General features: G+C 39.4%; 1 protein-coding gene across 3 annotated transcripts in view; it reads right to left on the bottom strand.

Moving 5' to 3' along the window:
* The window catches only part of pitpnc1a (phosphatidylinositol transfer protein cytoplasmic 1a), a 54903-nt gene that overhangs the window by 25622 nt on the left and 3619 nt on the right, over positions 1-25662 (bottom strand). The window contains exon 1 of one of the 3 annotated variants that reach the window (XR_006250491.1): positions 18702-18870. The exons of 1 other annotated variant lie outside the window; for it this stretch is intronic. Coding sequence is in view for 1 of the 2 variants with exons in the window: in XM_043235368.1 (XP_043091303.1) it covers positions 18702-18785 (84 nt within the window). In the remaining variant the exon portion in view is untranslated. Of the gene's footprint in view, positions 1-18701; positions 18871-25662 lie in introns of those variants that run through there. One more of the 3 variants, XM_043235368.1, reaches the window with a different exon arrangement.

The raw sequence follows: 25662 nt of genomic DNA, 5'->3' as shown, positions 1-25662 counted from the left end.
ATGACAAAAATGTTATTCCGATCAGCCCTAAATACTACCCAAATGGTGCTTAGGGTTGGGGTGTCCAATCCCACTCCTGAAGAGTCACTGTCCTCTAAAGTTTAGCTCTAACCCTAATAAACCAACATGAATCAGCTAATCAAGGTCTTCGGGATTACCAGAAAAATGAAAGTGCCTTTAGGATTGCCCACAAATTCAGTTGACACCAACAAGCGTTCCATAAAAACCTCAGGCTCTTATTAGAACAAACATTGTTCACCATTGTGGGGTGATAATTGTGCTCTCCTTTCAGAGGAGAAAGAGCACTTTTTAAACCAATACCTCGCACTTAACTACCCAGAGAGATTTAACAGTGTTAAGCAGTCTGCATCAGATGAAGGGAGCCTAATCAAACAGCGACTGTGCTTCTAGAAAGCTCAATCAGAACAAAGAGCAAAACAGTTTCTTATCAGCCCACACAAGGTACACACTGTACATGAGCCAAAAAGAGCTCTATTTTATGCTGTGGATGTGCCATGATATGAGCTATACATAGCACAGCACAAAATGAATATAACATTAATGTTTCGTGATCAAGGCCGCAGTAAGCAATTGCTGGACACGGTACAAAACGTTCATTTCAGGCTGACACACAAACACATTCCCGTGGGTCTGCCTCGCTTGAAATTGCGTTCCAGGATCTGCCTGATGTAAATGACCCATGTAAATCAAGTTCAGTTTTTCCTCGTATTAAATCATTTGATTTGTGAAAAATCTTACGTAGTTTACCAGGTGGCAAATTTGTAAGAATTCGTACGAAGGACCATAACCACTATTCTTTCACCTGCAAATAATTATATGAATAATTGAAATTGCATTCAGTAAACAGAACAAATATATATTTGTGTATGTATTCCCCAGGTTATCGATCTATCCATGACATAACTACAGATATTTATGTGTCCGTAAAGGCATCTCCGTCACTGACTAGCCTACTTTGTCCAACTACTTTGTCAAAACACGATCTATGCGTTTTTGGTCACAAATACACATTTTTGTACACTCACTGAAGCTTAGGTTTAGTAAGGGACCTAAAAATTAGGGCGGTCCATCTCTTCAGTAAAGCAAGTTCTGTGATTAGTAGTACATCTCCATCACATGCCTTTAAACTCTCACTGTTGACTCCAAAACATGTAAAAAAGAAAGCAAATATGGTCCATTTGGAGTTTTCATGTTTTCCGAAAGAAGCTTTACTCTCCATTCATTTATTATCTTCTCCATATGAATGTCAAAGCACCATCTAAAATGGTTTTGTTCACCCAAAGCATTCTGGGTAATAAAAAAAAGGATTCTAAAGCAGCGATTATTTAGGATATCCTGAGTGTTGATTACATCAAATTCAAGCTCACCAGCAGAGGTTTAACAGAGGAAGCATTAGGGGCTGTATTTACGAGACAACATCCTGTGAGCGTGTGTGACTGATAGTGTTGCCGTGAGCCTGGGGTGAGCAATGTGTTGTTCACGCGATTCAGAATTACACCTGTGGTGATGGCGGGGTGAAAGGGACCGACGCGGGAAGCTACAGGAACTCGGGGGAAGCAAGGGAGGAGCTGAGAGAGGAGATCCTGGCAAGGTGCCCTTACCCCAGGGCGAGTGGAGTGACTGTCAGGTAAATGATTGGAGGGTTTGCTCTGTTATCTCCACCTCATCCATCACTGCTGGAGAGAGTGCCGGCTCAGCGCTAACGCAGCGTATAACACGGGTCAATGGAATGTCAGGGGAATGTATGGGCGAACGAGAGTGTGTGTTTATGGGTGTTTCTTTGGCTGTGGGCACTTTTGTCCCTGCGGAATTTCAGAAATGAGAACTTTTACGTTTAAAACGTACTTTTAACTTTCACTAGTTTCTTTCATTCATCTTCTAGCGCAGTGCTATCCAAACTTTTTGTACAAAATGGACCAAATACATTTTGAAAATGTTCTCACCGACTAAATGAACAATCACTAACGTGTAATACATAATACAGTGTCACATCTATAAATCTTTTTCCCAGAATGTTCTTGTGACCCCGAAGCATTTTTTTCATTTTTTACGGTAAATCTGTTGTAAATGATGGTGATTCATAAACTGAAAAGCCTTCCGACTCTATCGCTATGCGGTTTCGCTGTTTCATCTGTACATTTATCGAACTCTTGTTATCGTTTTATCGAAGAAGATTATATCACATAACAACATCGCATGAGAAAAGTTTCCTTTAGTGTAGAGTATTAATCTTCTTAGTTTTAATAAATAAAAAGAAATCAGCTCCTGGCGCTGAAGTGACACCCTTATGTGTTTGGAAGGCTGGAGGTGTGAATGACACATGAGCCATATTAAAGTGTTCACACATGAATGTGACGCAAGCAAAAAGTGTTAATGAAAGAGTGCGTGCTGAGAGAAAGAGAGAAGAACTACGGCAGGAACGCAATTACACAAGTAACAGCATGTCTGATGCTCATATATATATATACATATTTCATCATTACAGCGTGTCCTTAGAAGAAAGCGCATCGTTATATATATATATATGAAGCCTGTCCATACTGGCATCCTGACATCTTGCAAGAGACAGATGAATGTGTGTCCAAATATGACTTTCATTCTTCAACACAGAAGCTTAAGTAAATGGTGAAGGACGCTGTAGAGCCAAAATGGACCAAAAATATATGTTCATCTGTTCATCTAGACCATTCTTAGGTCACTTTTAAGTTGGCGGTGAACATTTTATTCACCATTTGCTTTCATGTCCCACATATGAGTTCGGAACAACATCATGGTCGGTAAATTACATCATTTTCATTGTTGGTTGATTTAACCCTTCATGCTAATAAAGAGGCCAGCACACCAGCATCTAAAGGAGCTTTGCTGGTCTTATCAGCATGGGGGATGTAGAGAAATATTGCTATAGAAAATATTCTGAATGAGACGAATACTAAAGAGAGCCATATCCCGCACGATTATAGTCTAAAAGGTACAGTTACCATCAGCTTGTTGCATGGCAACCATACATAGCAACTGCAACACACTGTCAGGAACCCAGGTAGACGTCAACTATATGGTCACGCTACACACAGACTTCAGCAGAGATTCTCATTTCACGTCTTCACATGTCCAATTCTCCCAGACGGCACTGTGATATAAGTGCCCTATCGGAGGTTAAAATGGATGTCAATGATCCATAACGGCTGGATTCAAAAAGAAAAAAAAGCTATTTGCTTATAAATCCATCCGCTTTAACCAGCCAAGCGGTTTATGTTTGGTTTTTTTCTCAGATTCTTCTCGCTCCATTGTGCTCTTTTCGCTCATGTGAAAACGCAGCTCTGATACACACTCACTGATATGCAATAGCAGTCGGTTTCTTAAGAGCAGGTCGGTTCTGAATATTATACTATTTTCAATATTGCCTTCCATTGCATGTGAATGTAAACGATCTGAAAAGTTGTAAACCCAAAAGTGCATGATAAATAAAGCTACCGTCTCCCAAAATAAAAAAAAAGGAATACAGCCTAAACGAGTCGTTAGTTATTGGGATCCCACTTCTGTGATGGCTACACATCGGGGCATAACACAACTTGATCCCGCCCACAAAGACTCTAATTTTGAGGAGTTCAGTGTGGGATTCATAAAACGCTTGTAGGTATGGTCCCATATATGCTTATATTTCCATTGAGCGTTCAAAATACAGTCCTATGGCAATAGGCCTATCTTTTCTGATACGCTATATGTAGTAGACCCGTAACAATCCGACCAATCAGAGCTGAGCAGGCTCACGGATGGGAGGGGTTTACAGAGACTGAAAAACAGAGAACTGCTTTGAACGAATCGTTTGAGAATCACTGGGAAATGACGCAATATTAATAGTATATTTTGAGAAGCATGCAAATAAACCTATTGTAGGAGACTCCAGAAACTATATTAGGAGGCGTAGAAATGGCATAATAGGGGCACGTTATTATGGATTTTGCCCTGATTCAGCACATATTTTGTACAATTTCATACAGTTTTTTGTCAAATCGTACACATTTTACAAATTCGTATGAATTTGTGCGAACAGCCTACACCTAACCAGAAGTGACATTTTATTATCTTGCTGTATGCGTGACGTTTTCTTTACGTTTTCTGACTAAAAGCAAACAAAAGCCATTTTAATGTGTTCAATACAATTAGCGTTCCTCCTCTATTTTAAAACCCACAAGCCACCACTGCAATGTGTACGTATTTTCGGAGGTGGCTAATTCATATGATCGTTAATCCAGTCTTCGGCAATATGCTGATTTGCCGCTTAAGAAACATTGGTTATTATCAGGGTTGAAAGCAGTTGCCGTGCCAAACAGAGCCATTTTGCAACATTACGAATGTGGCTTTTGATCAATTTCGTGCATCCGTGCAGAGCAAAACTTAAAATTCTTAAAGTCTAAATGTGTTATTTATCACTAACTCATTAAAGAACGCATCTAATCGATAATCAGCTCCGTCGCTGATTAACTTCATAATCAATTACTCCTGATTCTTTTTGACCATCACAGACAGAGCATTGATCCAGATGCGATTGCTCTGTGTGATTGAGGACGGGAGTGTGTTTAACGGAGAGCCGTTTCTCATTCTCTCTTATCTCAGTGAAACGGAGAGCGCACACACACACACACACACACACACACACACACACTGCAGAGGGACTGTCAGTGTCAGAGAACTAAAACGACAGACACAATATTTCTTCTTCCCTTTCATTCCCCCTCTGACACGCGCACATTTATGCATATTCAATGAATGCGCAAGACGCCTCAGAGGAGTGAGACTGAATCTGACAGTAGTTTGTTATGTAAGGTGGATCATTCACGCTAAGAAACCCCTGTGAAGATACGGGCTTAGAGTACAGTGCGTTAATATGAAGGAATTTTCTGTGGTGTTTTGAAATTACACGTTGAATTGTGTATTAAGGTTGAAAGGATAATTGATTTTTCTTTCTTACAGTGTACACATTTTTGCTACAAAAATCATATTTGTTAATCACAACATCAAAATGAAGCCAACGTGATATTTCTTTGTATTAAGGACCTTTTCTCTTCTTGGTAAGATTTCTGAAAAGTCTCACGAAAGCTGAATTCATCTGATCAAAAATACAGTAAAAATTGTGGAATATTATTGCAACTGAAAAGAACTATTCTATATTTTTAAATATAAAAAATATATTTTAAAATGTAATTTATTTCAACTGAATTTTCAGCCTCATATACTGATTTGCCGATGTCTTATCGTCAGTGTTGGAACTATATTTTTCAGGATTATCCAAGTAAAAAATTTTTACTATTTTTTTTAAATGATAAATGTGATAACTGTCACATTTCATGCACTTATCATGACATCTGCATTTCTTTGACCAAAAGCACATAAAATAGTACAATTAAAAATACAGCAAATAGTAATATTGTGAAATATTATTGCAAATCAAAATAACTGTCCTACATTTGAATATATTTTAAAATGTCTTCCCCGTGATGGTAAAGCTGAATTTTCAGCACCATATACTGATTTGATTATTGTTGAAACTACAGTATATTTTTCTGGATTATTTGATAAGAAAGTTCAAAAGAACATAATTTTTTTTTTTTTTTTTATTAGACTATGAATGTGATAATAATACAATATAAATATGAAAAAGTAAATAAGAGACTAATGTCCCCAAATGTTTGTCCACAAAAAAATACTGCTTTTTATACAAAAAACAGTTTAAATACATAGAAAGAATTTTTTTGATTCAAACGCAGCTGCTAACATCTCGACCATCGGTGAAGGACCATGGGACACGGTGTAGAAGATGGTTTAAACCACCGAGAACGCAGCGCGCACTTGCATTATGCTCCGAGTTAGGTTTAGCTCGAAGCGTTTGTGTTCACATAATCCTGTGGACTATGTTTCTCTCTCTGTTTCCATCAGAGCGCGGAAACGGGGAGCTCCACCGCCACTGACATGCATTCTGATGATGCTTCAGCCGCAGTTCAGAGATCGAGGGGTCCGCCCTCTGCTCTCGGTGGCCCTGCGCACTGAATTTAATGAAGTCATTAACTCAGACGGCAAACAGCATGCGTGCCCAATGCACTCGAATCAACTCGCCGCCCAGCGGGGAGCATGTTTATTTTAAAACGTCAGATTGAATTCATTGACTTTCACTCTCGGTGGAAAACACCACTTACGCTGCCGTAATCTCGTTGTACTCTACTCTACGTGGGTGCAACGTTCTCATGGGAGCGAAATGAAAAATGACTGTTTCCAATGTCATTTGTTGACAAACTACTACACGAAGGGTCTGAAACGACCTTTGACTGAACAGCATTTATAATGAGTTTTCCGTATGAATGCCACAGATCGGTTCGTGCGCTTTTGTCTACTCTTATGTTTCTTGTACGAATGCTTTTGTGGCCCAAGATGATTTATTAATGGCTGAACGGCTTCGAAATGACAAAACGGACATTTTTTAGCGCTGTTGTGAATTCTGCGGATTTCAATCTGCCGTAAATAATAAAGTTTTGTAGCTGTTATAAATATTACAGTTCAAAAGTAAGGGGCAGTAGGAGGTTTTTTTATGCTCTGTAAGAAGTCATTTACGCTCATCATGACTGAAAAAAGCAGTAACTTGGTGAAATATTATTAAAATAATTATTATAATAACTGGTTTCTGTTTTAACATGAAAAATCTATAAACTGTAAACTGTATAAACTAGTACTTTTATATATTTATATTCAGATATATTTAATATATTAACATACTTTTTAATATTTAATAATTTTTTAAATATACATGCATGTGTTTGTATTTATATATATACAAAAATACAAACTTTTTTGGATTAAATAGCTCGATTATTAATCGTTTTTACACACACACACAAAAGAAAAGAACAGGTCGACCCAACAACCCTTCAGACGAAAAACAACGGAAGAGAACGACTCTAGCTGGTTATTTGGAGTATCTAAGGCATTATTGTTTGTCACATCTCTCAGGGCTGTTGTTTTCTATCATCTGTGACAGACAGGCAGTGGAAGGTGCTCATCTCAGCTCTCCCTATGGACCCTCACAGTCAGGAGCACTTAGGAGGGTCCTACACTCTCACACCTTTAATAGGCTTCAGACAGAGACGGAGATTCACAGCCTGCTGTTCCTGAGAGAAGAGCTCGAACACGATGCGCTGCTGCTGGGATTATCAGTTTGCATATTTAAAGTGATGCGACTGGGAATTGAATTAAAAAATGAACATCAGGCGCATACGAATACCCCTATTATACCATTTTGGATACGTAAGCTACGCAAGTTTATAGCAAACGTGCATAATGCCTGCTGCCTGTGGAAATAATAGAATATATCATATTTTATATCATATTGTATTAGCTGTACTGGAATTTGCCGTTTTTAAATCGTTGTATTACAATATTTATGTATCGTAATCGCTTATACTAATAATTTACCGGCAATAACGGAAACGTCTCTAAAACAAAAGGACCCGTCACAATCTGATATGCAGGCCATTCGTGATTTACAGAAAGCCTGCATGAAATTTCATCTCATCCTATGCGTCTTTTCAGAGTTTATGAATGCAAGAATTCTCTAATTAACACTCAACGGATAGCATCAATGCCTCTGTATTTCGTTGCATTCAGACGTTCATGAAAATGCTGCAGAAAAATCGCTATTTTCATTTCGCTGTGGCCTGATAGACTAACCGCGCATTTTCTGTTTTCACTAAATCTGCTAGTAAAGAATAGCTGATAACCGATACCTCGAAAAGCCTTAAAAACAAAGCAGATGTTGGTTACAGACAATGGCTTCCTGCTAATCCAGGTGGTTCGTGGTCAGAATTCGTGGCACCGAAGGAAACACTAGTTCTACACACTTTTTTTTTTTTTTTTTTTAAACGCGCACAGTGCAACTTGACAGGATTCGCGAACCTCGTATTCCCGTTATCCCAAATTTACCCAGCGATAGATTCAAAGGGAGGGATTACCCTCAACCGACATCCATTTTCCACGTTTCATAACCTTATTCAATCACACAGCTCAGTGAACTGAGCTATGCATATGAGCGGGGGGGGGGTATACCTAATGTGCTGCATTACACTGAATTACACAACCCCTGCTTGGAAAAAGCCCTCGAAATACTCTGACTTCAGCAGGGGTGGCACAACCGAACATGTCCTAACATATCCTCCCCAGAAGTCTCTGATACATGCGTTCGGTCCGTTAGGTGTACGGGGTTACAGACCTGCTTTGAGAGGCTAATTTGATTCAAAAGTGGCTCATTAATCGGACGAGAGAAACCGAGATGGAAAGAGAGGACAGGTAAACAACAGAACGAGAGTATGAAAGGTCAGCGTGGGTGGATGAGGGCTCTTTGATAGAAACCCCCGGAGTGAATGAACGAGTGCGCGCCGACTGTATATATGCGTGTTCGCCGTTCCGGCGCGGTCCGGCATCGTTCAAGCCAGCTTAAACGGGTTAAAACCAGCAAATAAACCAAAAAAAGCTCGCATCATAACGCATTACAGTATTACCGTAACTTGCGTGTTTCAAGCCGTCGGTGCGGTGATGCCACGCAGCGCCGCTTTGTTTATGCAAGACCGCGTCTGCCTCACGCGCACAAAAAAAGATCATTAAAATACGTAGCAAAGTCTTTGAGGTGCTGATTAACGTCGCGTGAGATGGGCCCGTCACGTCACGTGGCAATATATAAAGGCGCAATTTAAAAAAACGGTCTGCTGCAATATGTGATGTTACGTTGCGAAAAAGTCTTGAAATCAAGTTGGAAGCGGACATGTAAGTATGGAAGAAATTGCGAGATATTATAATTATTATTATATCATTGTAATTGTTGTATTCTAAAAACCCAAGTTAGGATTTAGAGCAGGCTAGTGCTGTCAAACAATTAATCACATTACAAAATAAAGGTTTATATATATATATATATATATATATATATATAAAGAATTTCTACCGTAACATGCATTTGTGTGTACTTATATATACCTAATAAAAAAAGCAAAAACTTTTATTCTGGATGAGATTAATCATTTGACAGCACTAATTTCGAGATGTCGTAAAATATAACGTCACATTGTAACTATATTGCAATCAAGCACATTGTTGGCACGTTGCTATTTTGAGGAAATAAAAATAGACTGCACCATAGACCAGATCAAACCTGGTCTAAAGTCTCTAAAGTCAATGGCGCAATATTTTTTCGTTATTTAATAAAGCGCTTTAGTAGAAAAAGCGCCGCTGGGTGGGCTATCGTGATGTACAAACTTGGAGTTATGAGATATTATGAAATATAAAGTTTTATCGGTGCAATTATTAGGAAAAAAAGATTGAACTGTGTGATACCGTGAAGCGTCAAATCATAATTGATGAAATTAAAAAAACATGATGATAAATGATTCAAAAAAACACATTGCAACTGATAAAGTTATCATTGCATCATTTAAAGTTATGCTAACTGTTTGTGAAAGAATTACTGTGCATCAGTAAATCAATTTTTCCTCACCCCAGCGGTCTTGCTAAAAATGACCACGAATGCCAGACCTCCATTTACACATGACCCACGACCCACAGGCTGAGCTCATGCATCATCCCTCACCCCGGCGCTCCGCCAGCGCTATATGCGTGTGCTAAATGTGGACTGGTGCCTGCTGGGAAATGTCACTGCGCTTAAATAAAAGGTGTTTATAGGGACGAGTTGAGCTGAAATGTGAGACTCTCAGCGCCCAACATCCATTACAACATCGTCTGCTCATTTCCTCCAGATCCACGATCCCGAGCTCACACTTATCATTCGGTATCGTTCCGCGCTCACATGCCCGATTTTTCCAGCCTCTCGTAGCATCCGTGCGGCCGTGCGCTCCTTTAGGGATCGGGAGACGGCCACTAGAGACTCAACAGGGGCTGTTCCCTCCGAAAAAATCATGAAAAACGCAGAGAGACAGTGTGTGTTTGTGCGCGTGAGAGAAAGACACATCCCAAATTAAAAACCCTGCTCTTCAGAGCCTTGTTCTAGCCTCTTTTCCTCCCATAAAGCCCTGGCTGTGCGAGTTAATAAGCCGTGCCTGATGAATTCTCATGGCCAATGGAGTTTCCTGATGAGGGTGAATTGCTGCACAGGGTGAGATAACCTACAGCGGAGCAGTCTTCATTCAAGAGCTTGTGGTGATGTCGGCAATCCACAAATTAAAATGTTTGCAGCTTCATATCAGCAATGCAGTAAACCAACGGTTGACTGATTCGGGTTTTTAACAGTCGATGCAGATATCTTGAGAGCGCAGTGGTTTTGGCTGATGTCAGGACGCCATTTATGCGTCTGTAGAGTGTTGGGGAGTTAACCAATTGAATGTGGTAACGTTAAGTGGTGTTGGGAAATCCAATTCATTGGGTAAATTCATTTAATGCAGTCCCTGTGGAACATTTGATCATTTTTTAAGCAAAACTGAATTAAGTTAAATTTGATTGACTGCATATTAGCATCAGTACCTCAGTGTGTAAACTAGGGTGTTTTTTCCTTTAGTTTTATCTTTAGATGTTCGTTTAATGCTGATTGAAGTACTCATTGATTTATGATTTATTCAAAAAGAATTATTCTGAAATCTATAAGAAATCGGGCGATACTGGCCAATATTAAATGTTACTTTATTATATACATATATATATTTATTTATTTTTTTACATCAATTTATGTAAGTGTAACTGTTTGTGTGTGTATCAGAAAATAATATTAAAGGAATATTTTACCCCAAAATGAAAATGATGGCATATTTTACTCCATGCTCGTTCAAACACGCCCCCACTTTTCTATGTCACAGAGTGGTTTATTTTTTATAAGAGCACCCAAACTATCATTCTTGCTTTAGTGTTGCTGCAGGAGCACAGAGACTATAAAGTGGAGCAATTCTAACTCTGCAAGGACAGTATGGCGCTTCTGACTGCAACAAATGTCTCATTTATGAGAGAGTTTATAGTTTTTTTTTTTATCATCATGCCAGGACACGGCATCACGTTACGGTAAGGGGCGTCACATTTCCATTACATGATTGTGGTATTCGGCCAATCACAACGCACTGGATAGCTGTCCAATCAGAGCTTTGTAAAACACAAACATGTTCCAGTAAGGCGGGGAATAGAGGAGTAACAATAATGTACAATATGTGGGGGGAAAAAAATAATGTAGATTAACCATATAAACACATTGCATTATACAAAATACACAAAATACTGTTCTTTTTAGCAACATTGGAGGGAAAAGGGTATTTTCTTGACATTTTTTATGCAATATTTCAACCTTGAGCATTAATTAAATTCACAGCTTTGGATGGAAAATAGCTCTTGTAAGATATTTAGTTCAGCAATGAATCAGAAATTGAGTTGAAACTGCAAGACATATAGTCACTTTGTGGATATAAAGTCATAACTGTCACCTACAAAGTATCACCTAAAATGACGGTAATTAAGAGAATCATACGTTTTAGTGAAGTTTAGCGATTAATCAACTGTAATAAAAAGTTGAAGTATGGTGCCCTAGTTCTCTTTAAATAAATCTTTAAGGCTCTGTGTTTATGACAGGTTCCTGAGGGAGCAGCTATTTATATTGATCCCTGGTTCAGAGCAAAGGATTTTTCTGTCAACATGTTCAGTTTCCTTCATACAGTAAAAATAATCTGACCGGGCAAGTCGAGAAAATCTCAGAGCGTGACGATGAGTGACGGGGAGATGAAAGAGCTGTGGGAAGTAATGTGGTGAAAAGCTGATGCTATAATGATCTGAGCTGCATTAGAAAAGATTACAGCTCATCCAAACATACCCAAACAGAGTTCACACACACACACACACACACACACACACACAGAGTTCACATGCTTTTATTCTGAATAGCACCGTCAACCTATCTATATATTTAATAACCTAGCAACCACAAACTGTGACAGATTGGCACGCGGGTCAGGAAGCCAGTGGGACAGTATATATAGCACTGGGCTGCCATAACCAGCATCATTCCCATTTAGTTTCCAACATGTTCTCGGATTCCCAGCGAGAGTGAGAGGTGAACGGGCCACCTTATTTCTTCATGTGACCCTGAGCTTCACAGAGCAGTTACACATTCCAGCTCGATATAGCGAAACAATGGAAGCCCCTAGCTCTGAATGGAAACTATGCCTGGAAAACCCAGAGACAGGTGAGGATCTGTGGAATCACTGTGGAAAGTGGAAGTCCCTCGGCTTCACGCTCACTTTAGCTACCTATTTTCATGCTAATGCTGGGAACCGGATCTTTGAAAGGAATGTTTGGGGTTAAATGCAAGTTAAGCTCTATTGACAGCATGTGTGGCTTAATGCCGATTACAACAGACAATCAGGACTCATCTCTCGGTTTACAGAAACAGCAACATAATATAGCTACACAACAACAGAGCAGGCACAAGACATAAGCCCAATATATACTTTGGTTTTTACATGCACGCTATGTCTTTTTGACCATGATGTAATTATTGCCATTACCATATTACACTCATACTGTACTTTTTTTAACCATACACACTGTACTTCATACGCTCAGCTGGCACATGTGCTTAGTATGTAAAAAAAAAATAAACGCAATGTCAATTTGTGTTCTCTCACATTTTTTATCGAAAAAAGTCTGAATTGCAACATATTGTCACGTCTGTGGACTCTTTGTTTATTGTATTTGTCTCGTGCCATGTGCTCTCTGTGCCCTACCTTCTCTCCATGTTAATTGTATTATTGCCTTCAGCCGTGTCTTGTTAATTTAGTCAATTACCTTGTGTATTTAAGTCCTGTGTGTTTGTATTCCGTTTGTCCGAACGTCGAGGTTACCTACATGTGGTTTATGTCCTGTCTGCCTGTATATATTATTTTGCCCGTTATTGGATTAAATCAGTTTAAGTTTATTTACTTCTCGAGTGCTCCTTCTCCCACCAAACCATGACCGTGACAAATATAAGTCAGGATTGCAAGACGCAAACTCAGAATTGCGAGATATATAAAGTCAGGATTGCAAAGATATATAAAGTCGGGATTGCGAGAAACAAACTCAAGATTGCGAGATGTATAAAATCAGGATTGCGATATACAGAGTCAGGACCACGAGACACAAACTCAGGATTATGAGAAAAATAATACTCACTTATAAATATATAAAGTCAGGATTGAAAGATATATAAAGCCAGGATTGAGAGACACAAACTAAGGATTGCGAGATATATAAAGTCAGGATTGCGAGACAAAAACGAAGGATTGCAAGCTATATATAACGTCAGGATTGCGAGATAAAGAGTCAGGATTGCGAGATATATAACGTCAGGATTGCGAGATATATAAAGCCAGGATTGCGAGATATATAAAGCCAGGATTGCGTGACACAAACTAAGGATTGCGAGATATATAAAGTCAGGATTGCGAGATATATAAAGCCAGGATTGCGAGATATATAAAGCCAGGATTGCGTGACACAAACTAAGGATTGCGAGATATATAAAGTCATGATTGCAAGACAAAAATGAAGGATTGCGAGCTATATATAAAGTCAGGATTGAGAGATTCAGAGTCAGTACTCTGAGACAGAAACTCAGGATTATGAGATATATAAAGCCAGGATTGCGAGATATATAAAGCCAGGATTCATTCAGGAGACAAACAGGGCTGTAAGAAACAAAACTCACATAAAACAGTGGCCTGTGCCATGAAATAGCTGAACAAATTCAAAGTTACAGGATTAGTTGTTGGATTAGGAGTTGACAAAACCATAATGGTACCATGATGCCCATCATCAATTTTCTTTGTGTGCCATCATGGAGAGCAGGGGGTTTTTTTAGCACGAGTGACCTTTAATTTGGAGCATAAGAAACTGGGCGAGTGACTTTTTTGTGTCATTTTGCTGACCGGTCCAATTTCAGAACATAGCCTGCCCTGGAGCAGGTTAGCAGTGCAGTGTTACTAAGTAACTATGGCAATGAATGCAGTTAAAAGCCAAGCCAATTTCAAGGTACTTAAACCTAAAATTGGTGCAAACTAAACTGAATCTTACCTAGCTAGCCAACTAATCAGGTTTCATGGTAAAGGCCTATGGCTAAAATCATGACACAGGTTAAACGTAATAAACGAGACATACTAGACTTAAACTCAGCAAACACTGAACGGCTCAGTAAAGAAGGCTTATATAGTGTGTTTGATTGGTTGCAGCTATGATGGGAATTGTAGTCTGGGGTGACATGTAATAGTTTGTATTGTGTGCGAGTCAGTGTAACTGCGAGGCAATATCTAGTAGCGAGCAGACGGAAAACCACAAATGGGTAAACTCTGCCCAAAGGAGTTATTACATAACCAGAATCCATTCGCCAAGAAAAGTAGTCCCATTACTAAAAGAACTAAGATTTTAGACATCCTAACAGCTCAAATCGTCTTTTTTGAAAGAAAGATTTAATTCTAACAAAAATTCGAGCTGCATATTTCTCTTCTGCTGCTGATCGGTAAGCTTAACGTCCCAGAGCAAATCCATTCCAGATATAATAGCACCCACAAAAGTGTTCTCCGCTTCTCAATTGATCTGATCTAACTTAAGCCATGGACCCAGAGCAAACGTCACTAAGAGTCATTTTCATTCCTCTAATGGGGCATTATCAGCGTGTGACTGTATGAGATATTTGGATTAGCTATTTTTGCTCCGCTTTGACCCAATTTCTTTTTGTGACGACCTTCATCTGGCCATAATGCTTACAGAACAAATCTTTCTGTCAATTCAGAGAGATGTTCACATTGAAAATTTATTGCCTCTTGTCGTAAGACTTCAATGTATTAATATGCCCATTCATCACTGTCCACACTACTGCAGTGCTCAGAGATATACTTGCAATATATATATATATATATAAGAAAGCAATATAATGGAGAGTTTACTCCTGTTTTAGCTGAAAGATTGCTTGTTGATTATTGTGATGTTTGGACCCTCATTCCGACGGCACCCATTCGCTGCAGAGAATACACTGCACCTTGCAAGTGATGCATTTCTCCCAATCTGTTCCGATTAAGAAACCGAGAAGAGCACATTTCCAGCAACCTTTCATTATCTGGAGAGCTATTTAAGTTGCAAACTTCACGCGAGTTTCAATGAGGCCTTTGTCTTGCACTGATTACACAACGCACATTAGCAATCACAGAACAACTGTGTGTGTGTGTGTGTGTGTGTGCTCTCTTAATCACTCAACACTAATCAGAACAGTCATTTGATGGTGTTACAGAGCGCTGGATGTGAATGCAGATGTTGTTAAGAGACAAAATCTTCCCCAGGAGCCTCACGAATGCAGCTCGACACCGAAGCGTCACTGAACACATGACGCTTAGCTCTCCATTTTCCACTTTACATTTCATATTCAATCAAATTAAGCAGTCGTTATGTCGTTTTTACTTAGCTAATATCACATTTATCATTAGACTAATTACATTAACTGAAATCAAGTACCAACATCTGATTCTCGTATTAGCGATGTATGCTAATGACTGGAATATTGCCTCGATTTCTAGTCTGGAGAAGTTAGAGCTAGCCATGAAATTCTGGCCTCTCGGATTTCATAATAGTAAAAACAATAAGCTAAAAAGCAGAAATTACCCCATAGAACATTTTAAACGTCAATTGTCAATCTCAAATTTCAATTTATGTCATAATTCCAACTTTCAATCACGGCTATTATTACGTCCTTATCGCATAAGCACATCTAATTTGGCCTCATTATTATGACTTAGTATTACAAAGTAATTACATAGTAATTCTTTGTAACTTTTTATGCGATTTTGCCAAAGCATGACTTTTTTTTTATGCATCCCCCCAGCAACCACTCATAATACCCTAAATTCAGTGGTTTCTGTACCACGTTCATTTCGTATTTTCAGAAAATGCTGTTTGAAATGTAGTTTAAAAATAAAACGTGTTCTCAGCTAAATAGAGAAATCATGAAAAGCAGCTTAAATTGGCTTCCTTAGGGGAGCTGTGTTAATTATCCGAGTTTCCGCATGTGGGCAGCCTGGCTGTATGTCTTTAAAAATGTAAAAATATGTAATTGATATGGCTTGGCAGCATACCACAGAGCTTGAGCGTGGGTGGTTGACATTTATTTCTAACATTTAACATTAAAGCGGAACAATTTCGTGATAATGAAATGCTTTATATTTTATGCTACACTTTCTGTTGTTGTTGTAGGCTAGAACCTGAATCTATCGTGTAGTGCAACAAGCATTAAGGAAATCTAGAGCCGCTCTGTTTGGAAGGTTGTCGGTATCCGCGAGATACAATGAGATATGAGAAATGCTATTGTTTCATAATTGTCGCAAAAATTATTTTACGAGGAAGCGCATTATAACGCGAAGCTGTGCGATAATAGCATTGTTGCCTTTATTTTAAATATCATCGCAGTATAATGATACAGATTATGTTTCCAATAAGGTGTGACATTTAACAATGTGGTTTAATGCTAGCGTTCACCGCGATACAGATGATGTTGGGAACAATCTGTGGCTTAACTGAAATGGCATCATACAGTCGCACGTAATATGATAATAATGCTTTCAGCATGCACTTGAGAGATAAATCAAACTGCTGAAAAAATACAGTCGGTTTACATTTATGCCCTTCAAATCTCTTTATCAGTCAAATGTTGCATATCTCTCAGATAAAGACGATGTCCTCCCAATACATTTCCTGAAAAATATAGCAATACTCAAGTACACTGTGACAATTTAGTTACTAAATCATGTATGCAAATAAAAAAAGTGAAAAGCAGTATCTAGATGAGAGAGGTTTCCCCCGAAACAAAAACAAGATCACCTTAAACCAATTTTACTCCCAAAAAGATATGATTTACTGGCAATTTACTAACCATTCAAGATGTAGATGAGTTTAATTATTCATCAGAATGGATTTGGAGAAGTTACCAATGGACGCTCTCTAGTGAATGGGTGCCGTCAGAATGAGAGAAACATTAAAGTAATCCATACCACTCCAGTGCATTAATTATTGTCTTGTGAAGTAAAACGCTGCATGTTCATCAGAAACAAATACTTCACAAGGAGTATTTAACTCTCAACTAAGGCTTCTTACCAAAGTACAATCCACCAACAAGTTTGATTAGAACTTTTATGGACTGTTTTTGCTTGCAAACGTGCGTATTTCCCTCCTGAATGAGACGAGCTTACTTTGTTACTGGAGAGAGCGATATTATGGATGGAGAACCCGGAAACAACAGTGTGAAGTTAAAAATGTCTTGATGGATTTGTTTATTACAACCAATCAGCTTTTCGCTTCATCGACAGACCGGCGTCATGTGGATTATTGTGATGTTTTAATCAGCACGGCACCCATTCATGTGGTACCCATTGGTGAGTAAATAACGCAATGTGAAATTATCAAAGTTTTGGCTGAGTTACGCCTTTCAATCAGAAGTAAAAGCAATGCTTTACTGATCTTAAAACAAAGGAGTTAGCGTTCTGCGTCACAGAACAAGCGTTCTGTGAATGTCTGTGGCCTGTCATCAGCGCTGCTATCTCTGAACAACTGATGAATCAATTTCAATTATCTCCTTGTCACACACCAGCGCACCACACACACGTTGAACAGGTCTGCTCTGATCTGTGCACCTCAGTACCGACTTCAATTCAACGGCTGAAGGTTTCTAGATGTCTGTGCTCTTTGTTTCCAGCAGGTGTTTATGCTCTGCCGAAGTATCCAGCTGCATCAGTTGTTGGACCACATGACCTGCACTCTCTAACGATAATCGTACTTGAATATTTTTGTGGAGGGCCTTGGAGTCAAAGTAGTTGATGACCATCTACGTAAATCACGGTAAAATGTGTTAAACACAGCCAAAAGTACAGTACTACTCCGTACTAATTGGTAGCAGTCAAATTAGCTAAAATACTTCATAAATATGGGTGCAAGGGAATTTTTCCATTAAAACGCTTACCCCATAAGCGTGCCAAAGATGTAAAAGTCCATCTTTGGACCATTATTTGAAATATATTGGATGAAAACCGGGATGCTGGCATTGACTGCCAAGTAATATGCACTATCAAGGTGCGAAAAAGTATGAAAGACATCTCCATCAGTGGTGCAACCGTAATGTTATGAAGCTACGAGAATACTTTTTGTATGCGTAGAAAACAAAACAACAATTTGACACCATAGCGCCAATTTAGACCGCACCCAAGACGTGTCTTTGTTGAATGAAGTCTTTTTTTTTCCTTTCTGCACAAAGCTTAATTTTGCAGCTTCATAACGTTACGGTTGACCCACCGATGGCAGATGGACTATTCCTGACGACGCGTCTTTCATACTTTTCTGCAACTTTACAGTCGTAGTTGTCTGGCAGTCAATGGCAAACCTCCTGGTTTTCATCAAAAAACCTAAAATTGTGTTCCGAAGACAAGCAAAGCTTTTACGGGTTTGGAACGACAAGGGAGTAAGTGACGAATGACAACATTTTTAATTTTGGGGTTGAGTCACCCTTTAAGCGGCTCCAATTGTGTCGGTTTCACGCTGAAAGTTTCCAAGTCAACAGCCAATGCTCTAGGATATGCGACAGCCAGTGTCTTTAATGACCAAATCTGACAGCGCAGGACCCGTGAACCAATGTTTGATCTCACCAGACCCAGCGGTCGGCAGGACGTCGATGCGTCAGCTTCCTCGATCATTAGTCCCATCACGCTGCCGGCTGAAAGGACCACCATAACAGATCGTGCCCTAAAACCTTTCCATCACCGTGCCACGTCCTACAGGACTAGCTGATGTACACATACCGAGACGAGGAGCGCTGTGACATTTAAGTTATGCGGACGCTCGGCTTACGCAACTCTCGTCTGTTGCTTTTGGCGTCGGTCTAGGGGTGTGACTTTACGGCGCTCCCCATCTGAGCTCTTGGACCGATGTCCCAGGCCTGACTCAACAATCCCACAACAGTCTCCTGAAGGACAGGCCTCGCACAGGTGGCGCTGTCAGCATGGCGTCGTCGACACAAGTCGCACCGCTCCCACTCTGACATCTGTTGCTTGCGTCTGCGGGTACGCTCTGGTAGACAAAACCGCAATAAACGAAACGTTGACTTGACCTCGCGCAGAAAGGCTACCTGACTGATCGAGCTCTGTCGGCGTCTTCAGGTGAATACGGCACTCTAATAAACTAACAAACCAGACTTCCATTAACTGCCCGTTCACCTGAAGTTAGGCCTGAGGCAGTAATGCGCTTTAATGACCCATTTTTCTGGGTAAACAAAGGCCTTGTGTGCACTGCAAAGAGCTGGGAATGACAAATAAATCCTCTAATTTTTTTGCGCGGAAGGGCTCGAGTTTACATTTGGACAGACGTTTGTTTTGGGGAAAAACAGAACTGCTGGTGGCTCTGTAGAAGACATATTGAATTTACCGCAGAACGGAGCACTTTCTAGAAATGCACGTTACTGTTCACGAGGTAAATGTACGTTTTTCAACTATTTAGACCAAGGGCTTTCAAACTGTTTAATGGCGTGAACGCAAAACTATGCCAAGTAAAAATAAAAGACTACTGGAGTGCATTTTATACCAAAAATACTGTTTCAGGGTTCGTTTCAATGGAGAACGAGTTGGATATTGTTTTAGATATAGAGGAGAGGCTTCGATACTCAAAATACTTAAATATATGTATATGTAAGTAATAAGGTACGAGAGGCTGTGCTGTATTGTGAATACTTTATTTACGGTACAGCACTGCCTTGAGTACCTTATTGCTTTTATAAAAAAAACAATAAAGAACTTAGCAATAAGGTTTCCGTTTACAGCATAAAACTCTTCAGTGCATTGATTATGTTGCTAACGGTGGTTGCTAAGGCTGTTGCTCGGTGATACACAGAACCGTTGGGCGACCAATCAGAATCCAGGAATGGAACTAATAGTTTTATAAATAAATATATTTAGCATATAAACATATTTCTATTAAATATATATGCGGATGTGTTTGTATTTATATGTACACAATACAATGCGCACAGTACAAACGAATTACGTTTTAAAAGAATAATATTCATATTTATACTAAATAAGAGCGCACCGTTTTGATTTATTTAAAAAATTCTGCAAAGCACCTTTACTCTTTACATTTTAAATAGTTAAACTGTAACCCTAACAACAAATTAAAGTTAACGCAATAGCTTTGAGAGCCCTAAAAAATATGAAAAAAAATATTTTTTGTATTTATCAGTATTGGATATTTAATTGTTTCTGCTCATTTACCCTAACGCTATCTTAAAGTTGATATTTAAAAACACCAATAATGTATCAAAGGTGATAAATGTGATTAACAAAATTAATCTTTTTCATATTATAAACAAATATTTATTAATTCATTGAACTAGTACAGCCTTTTAATGTTAGTGCATCTCTTACGATACACTCAAACACACGCAAATCGCCTCCGAGTCTCTGTTCAGACTCTCTTGATCAAGCCGTTCGTAATTAAAGCCTTGACCGAGAACGGGAGACGCTGATGGCATCGGGCTGGCAAAGACCAGGGATCCCCTCGAAGGAAGCCAGCTGCTTTTATCAACACATTAAAGTGGTGGAGAGTGAAGCAATCACAAAGGCAAGCTCTCTCACGGACCGAGCTGCTCTGATTTGATGAGCGCGTCTAAGAGTCGGGGGGCTTCCTGATTGGAAGACTTCATTAGCTGCTCTTGTGTAGGAGAACACCGACTCCGAGATAACCTTCAGCTCCAGTCCTGCCGAACGCCTCCGTTCGAAGCCGGACAGGCGCTGTCCTCCGAGAGCGTTTCTGGCGAAACCCATCGCTTTTCACGTTAGAGTTGAGCTTCGGCGAGACGAGTGACAAGGGAGCGCAAACCCCTCTCCACCCTGATCTGAAATATGCATGCCGTTTTATTGCCCGCGTGAAATATTCAGCGGTTTGTAAGCGGTGCTTCTCACCGGCTTGGTTTTCGAGGCTGAAAAAAAAATTAAAAATACTACGGAAGGATGGCAGAAACCGTTTGGTCGGACACGTGTTTCAAAACGTCTTCTCGAGTGTCCAGCGGGTGAAAGAAAGCCATACAGGTTTGGAGAAATGACCACGTGAGGAAATATTCATTTTTGGGTGAGCCATCCCAAATAGTTGAGAAACATGATACGTACAGAAATATTTCTGAAAAAGTCCATTTAAATCGGAATGGCTGTGTTCCTATTGGTTTCGGTTTTGCAACAGTTATTCGGTGAAATCTGAAAAGTTGATCTGAGACTAACTTGCCGTTATCATGTACCGGAAGCAGAAATCCCCGGCTGCCGTCACTTTAAGACTGAATGCACGGATCTAATAAACCGACACTAAATACTCCACATGACTGCCATTTCAACATTATTGAGCGAGCGTATCTAATCGATCAAGGTTAAAGTCACTGCGCGTCTGAGAGCGTCCGTCTCGTCGCGGTGACCTTCGAACGCACGCATTTCAAATATTACTACGCGACATTATGAATTGCTTTGTGGCAAAAGCGTGTACGTGATAAGAGAGCTTTATGTTCTGTGCTCTGTAATCTTAGGCGATGAATAGCGCTGTGGGCGGTTTCTCCATTAAACAAACAGCACCTCATTACCAGAGCGAGCATCATCTCCGGGCCTTCTCTATCACTGCCACCGACGTCAGTTTGGCCCTCAATCCTTCACACCTCATAAAAAAAAATAAAAAAAAGAAAGAAAAGAAATCGCTCTGCGCCTCGGGGTGCTTGTGTCCAATCTCGGCTCAGACTCCCGTTTGTGATGTGAATCAGAATCTGTGGCAGATGAGGAAGGAAACATCTCGGGTTCACAGAGGGTGTCAAGATGTCTGTGGACCAGATCTTATTTAAAAAATCTGCCTGAATGCTAATAATAATAATGAGCTATTAAGCAGCAGCATCTCACACATTGCGGATGGGTACATAACTATAAAATTATTTATTATAATTATTATTATTATTATAAGAAGCAGAAAATAACATCATATCGCTTATCATTTTGTGCCCATCGGCAATGTTTTAGATGTTTATAATAATAATAATAATAATAATAATTACAACAACATGATTAATATAATAATCAGAAATATAATAATTGTTGTTTTTATTATTTCCTCTTAGTGTTCCAATCATTTTGTGTATTGTTTTCAAATAATAATAATTATTATAAATGCTACAAATATTACATTAATAATTAAAATAACAGCAACATAATTAGAATAAGCATGTTGCTGTTATTAATAACAAATGCAATTATTATCATCATTATTATATTACCGTTTGTGCTTCATATTATTTTGTGCCCATCAATCGCATTTCAATAACATTTATTTTCTCGTTATTATAATCATGTTGCTGTTATTTTAATGATTAATAAATGTTATTAAATATTATTAATAATAAATATTAATAATATAAATATTAATCATATTTGGACAACTGACGGGCACTAAATAACATAAAATCACAAACAAATAATAATAATAATAATAATAATAATAATAATAATAGTAATCATGAGAAATTTCACACTTTAATCCACTAAAGGAGCTCATTTCAGTTTTGAAATATTGAATCTTAAAGTTCCGAAAAAGCAAGAAATGTTAAAAAGATTCATCTGGGAGAATATCTAGCAATAATGAAGTTGACTGTTATTTATGTTTTACTGCGACTGGCTCACGTGACTTCGAAAAATCCTTTCATTTTGACTTTATTCGAATTTAGAAAACGCTTCCAGAATTGGGGTCGTGATAAAACCGATCGGTCACAACCAGCGGCCGATCTCCAGGACCCAATAACAAACAGCAAAAGCAGATGAAAGTTAGCTGTGATGGTGAAGTGCAGTCGTGTTTTAAGCATCAGGGATCGTCCGGATGCTTTCTTCTTATCGCGCCCTGCGTGACCAGGCTATATTTGCCTCTGCTCTGCCACTAATGTTCCCCCGCTTTCATCTGTAACCTTTGTGGTTGCTGTCAGGGTGCCAGCGGGCAGGCCTTAAACTAGGTGCAGGGTCAAACCCTTCTCGCAGGGAAACACCGAGGACGAATGATCCGGGCCGAAGGGGAACTTAAGGGACACTGGACGCGTGCGGGACCTCCACATTAACTTCTGTCGGAGCTCTTTCATAATGCAACAAGAGCCAGCGGTCTACCTCTCTGACCTTCGATGTACGGCAGACTCGATGGCCGCCGCCAGTTCAAACAGACCAAGAAAAGAATCAAAGATACCTTCTTCCTCTGGAGCGCTATCTGTGCACAGCTTTTTGTAATGAGGGGGGAAAAAAAGAGCAAGTTTTGAATACAGATATGTCTAGCTGCAAAATACAGCACGCGAAGAGATAGAAGTACGTTAGGCCACAAAAAGACGGTTGTGAGTGATCCGAGGCTAATGAAAGAAAGCTTTATGTTTGTGAGTTTCAATACCAAAATGTAACATAAAAATCATTTAAACACTAAGAATATTTTATTCGTTCACCTGCATGTGGATGTGACCATTAAGTGGCATCAGAGAACTGTAAACATGCAAATGTGCTGTTGAATTATTAAAATATTACGTTTTTCTAAATATTTATTTTAAAGGGTTTGGCTGCCGAAAAAAAAACCGTCCACTTCTGGGAATCCCTGCATTACACGAACCACCAGAAATGAACACGAAAAACAGCTTCCGTGCTCCAAGTCTTCCAAAATCAGTAATCACCGAAGATCACCAGACATGGAAAAAATCAGCCGTTTTATATGTGGGACAGTTGGTGCTTTTTTACGTTATTTGCGAATACGCTAAAAGCCAAACAGTAGGATTTTTAAAGATGAACATTTAAAAGAGCGGGCTGAAAAAAAGAAAAAGAAAAAAAGGAAGAATCAATAAATGATGAATAATTTACTGTGACTGTAATACGTAATCCATAAAAATCCGATCATGGGCATTTTAGGATCAGATTACGTAATCTAGATTAAACCTAACCAGTTACTACCCAGCTCTGCTGTTGATATACTATAAAAAGGTAACATCTCATTTCAGCTAATCTTAGGGGTGCCAAAAAAACGTTTCTGTATTATTCTAAATGAATAACAGCATTAAAAAGATTGCATTTGTCCTATCGTCTTCCACGTTTGACCCGAGCAGTCCATTGCACGCAGCCGACACAAGTGAACGCCACCGAGCCCCGCTGTGCAAATATCATCACTACAAAAAGAGGGAAAAAAACCAAGGTTTTGTCAGGCCCCCGGCCCTCTTTGAATCCCCACTAACAGCCTGCGGTAATGGATTGAGATCAGAGGATTCACTTTAGCTGTTTCCAGCTCGACCTGCGAGCTGCTAAAACTACTTGGAATACATTTACTGTAAGCCCAAGCCGGGATGCTTTACAAAAAGAAACGACATGCTGATAAGAGCCGAACACAAAAGGCTCGAGCTTTACGCGCAGGGTATTAGAAACCAAACGCGGCCGATCCCAAAGATACGCGCTTTTATGGCTGAAGGAGGTTATTTCTATCTTAAGCAATGTTTCGTATTCCCAAACAAATAAAATTGAGAGCCGCAAATATTGTTTCACAAATTAAAGCCATAGCAACCTCCTAGAAACGTTGCTTATGAGCCACAAATTATTGGAAAAGGTTCATTTCGATCTGAAAGATAAGACTTGCAATAGCTTGCTAACAATGTTAACGGGACGGTTTGATTGAAGGGTAAGTCCGCCTTGTGGGTTAAGTTAAAGGTAACACCAGCGTATGATGGAGCCGGGTATCCAAAACAGAAGAGCTCTTTCTTATGGCTGACAGCCGCATCCAGATGCACATCCAGAAGCTTGAGGCCAAGAATAAGTGACAGAAGACGTTGCTGAAACGGAGGATGATGAGGATGAGGATGATGAGGATGCACTCGGCGTTCGCTGAACCCCCGCGCCACAAAAAATTAATTCAGAAAGGACTGTATTATTCAAAAACATCTCCTTTTTAGTTCCACTGGAGGAGTGAAGTCAGAACGGTTTGGGAAATATATGACGGTGTAAGTAAAGTCAAGATGGCGTTTCAAGAAAAGTGCTCCATTGTCCTAAGAGAAAAAACGTTTTTTAATATTTATTATTTTAGGAGAAAACTAGATCAACTGAACACACGTCAAACTAAAAGCCACCAAATGTCATTTAAACTGAATCGAATCTTAAGTATAGTCCCGTTTGTTTACCTTTAGTTGGTCCTGGATGATTTCCCCTAACCCAGTATGCGTTACAGCTAAACGTGGTTGCCAGGTCACCTCCTAATGCTCAATCCTGTTCACAGTGAGTTCTGTCATTTGGAGTAACAACCACATTCAACCGTATCAACTTTAAGTTTCTATAAAGTATGCACAAAACTGAACCTAACGACTAGTTGCTAATGGCATGCTTATGCACGTATCCGCGATGTGTGTCTTCTGTATGAGCAGCAGAAGAAAACCACAAAAAAAGCATTACGAGTGTTGCCAGATCTTGCTCCAACCCCCTCCACCCCAAGCAAATTAGAACACTTCCATAAAAAATCCAAATGTTTCTATTGAAAATAAGATGATGATTCATACCTCCCAAAAACGAAGCTACATAATTTAAGCAGAGTGCA

This window comes from Puntigrus tetrazona, chromosome 3 (genome assembly GCF_018831695.1).
Source record: "Puntigrus tetrazona isolate hp1 chromosome 3, ASM1883169v1, whole genome shotgun sequence".
Taxonomy (NCBI): domain Eukaryota; kingdom Metazoa; phylum Chordata; class Actinopteri; order Cypriniformes; family Cyprinidae; genus Puntigrus; species Puntigrus tetrazona.
This window is presented reverse-complemented; position numbering and strand designations above follow the sequence as displayed.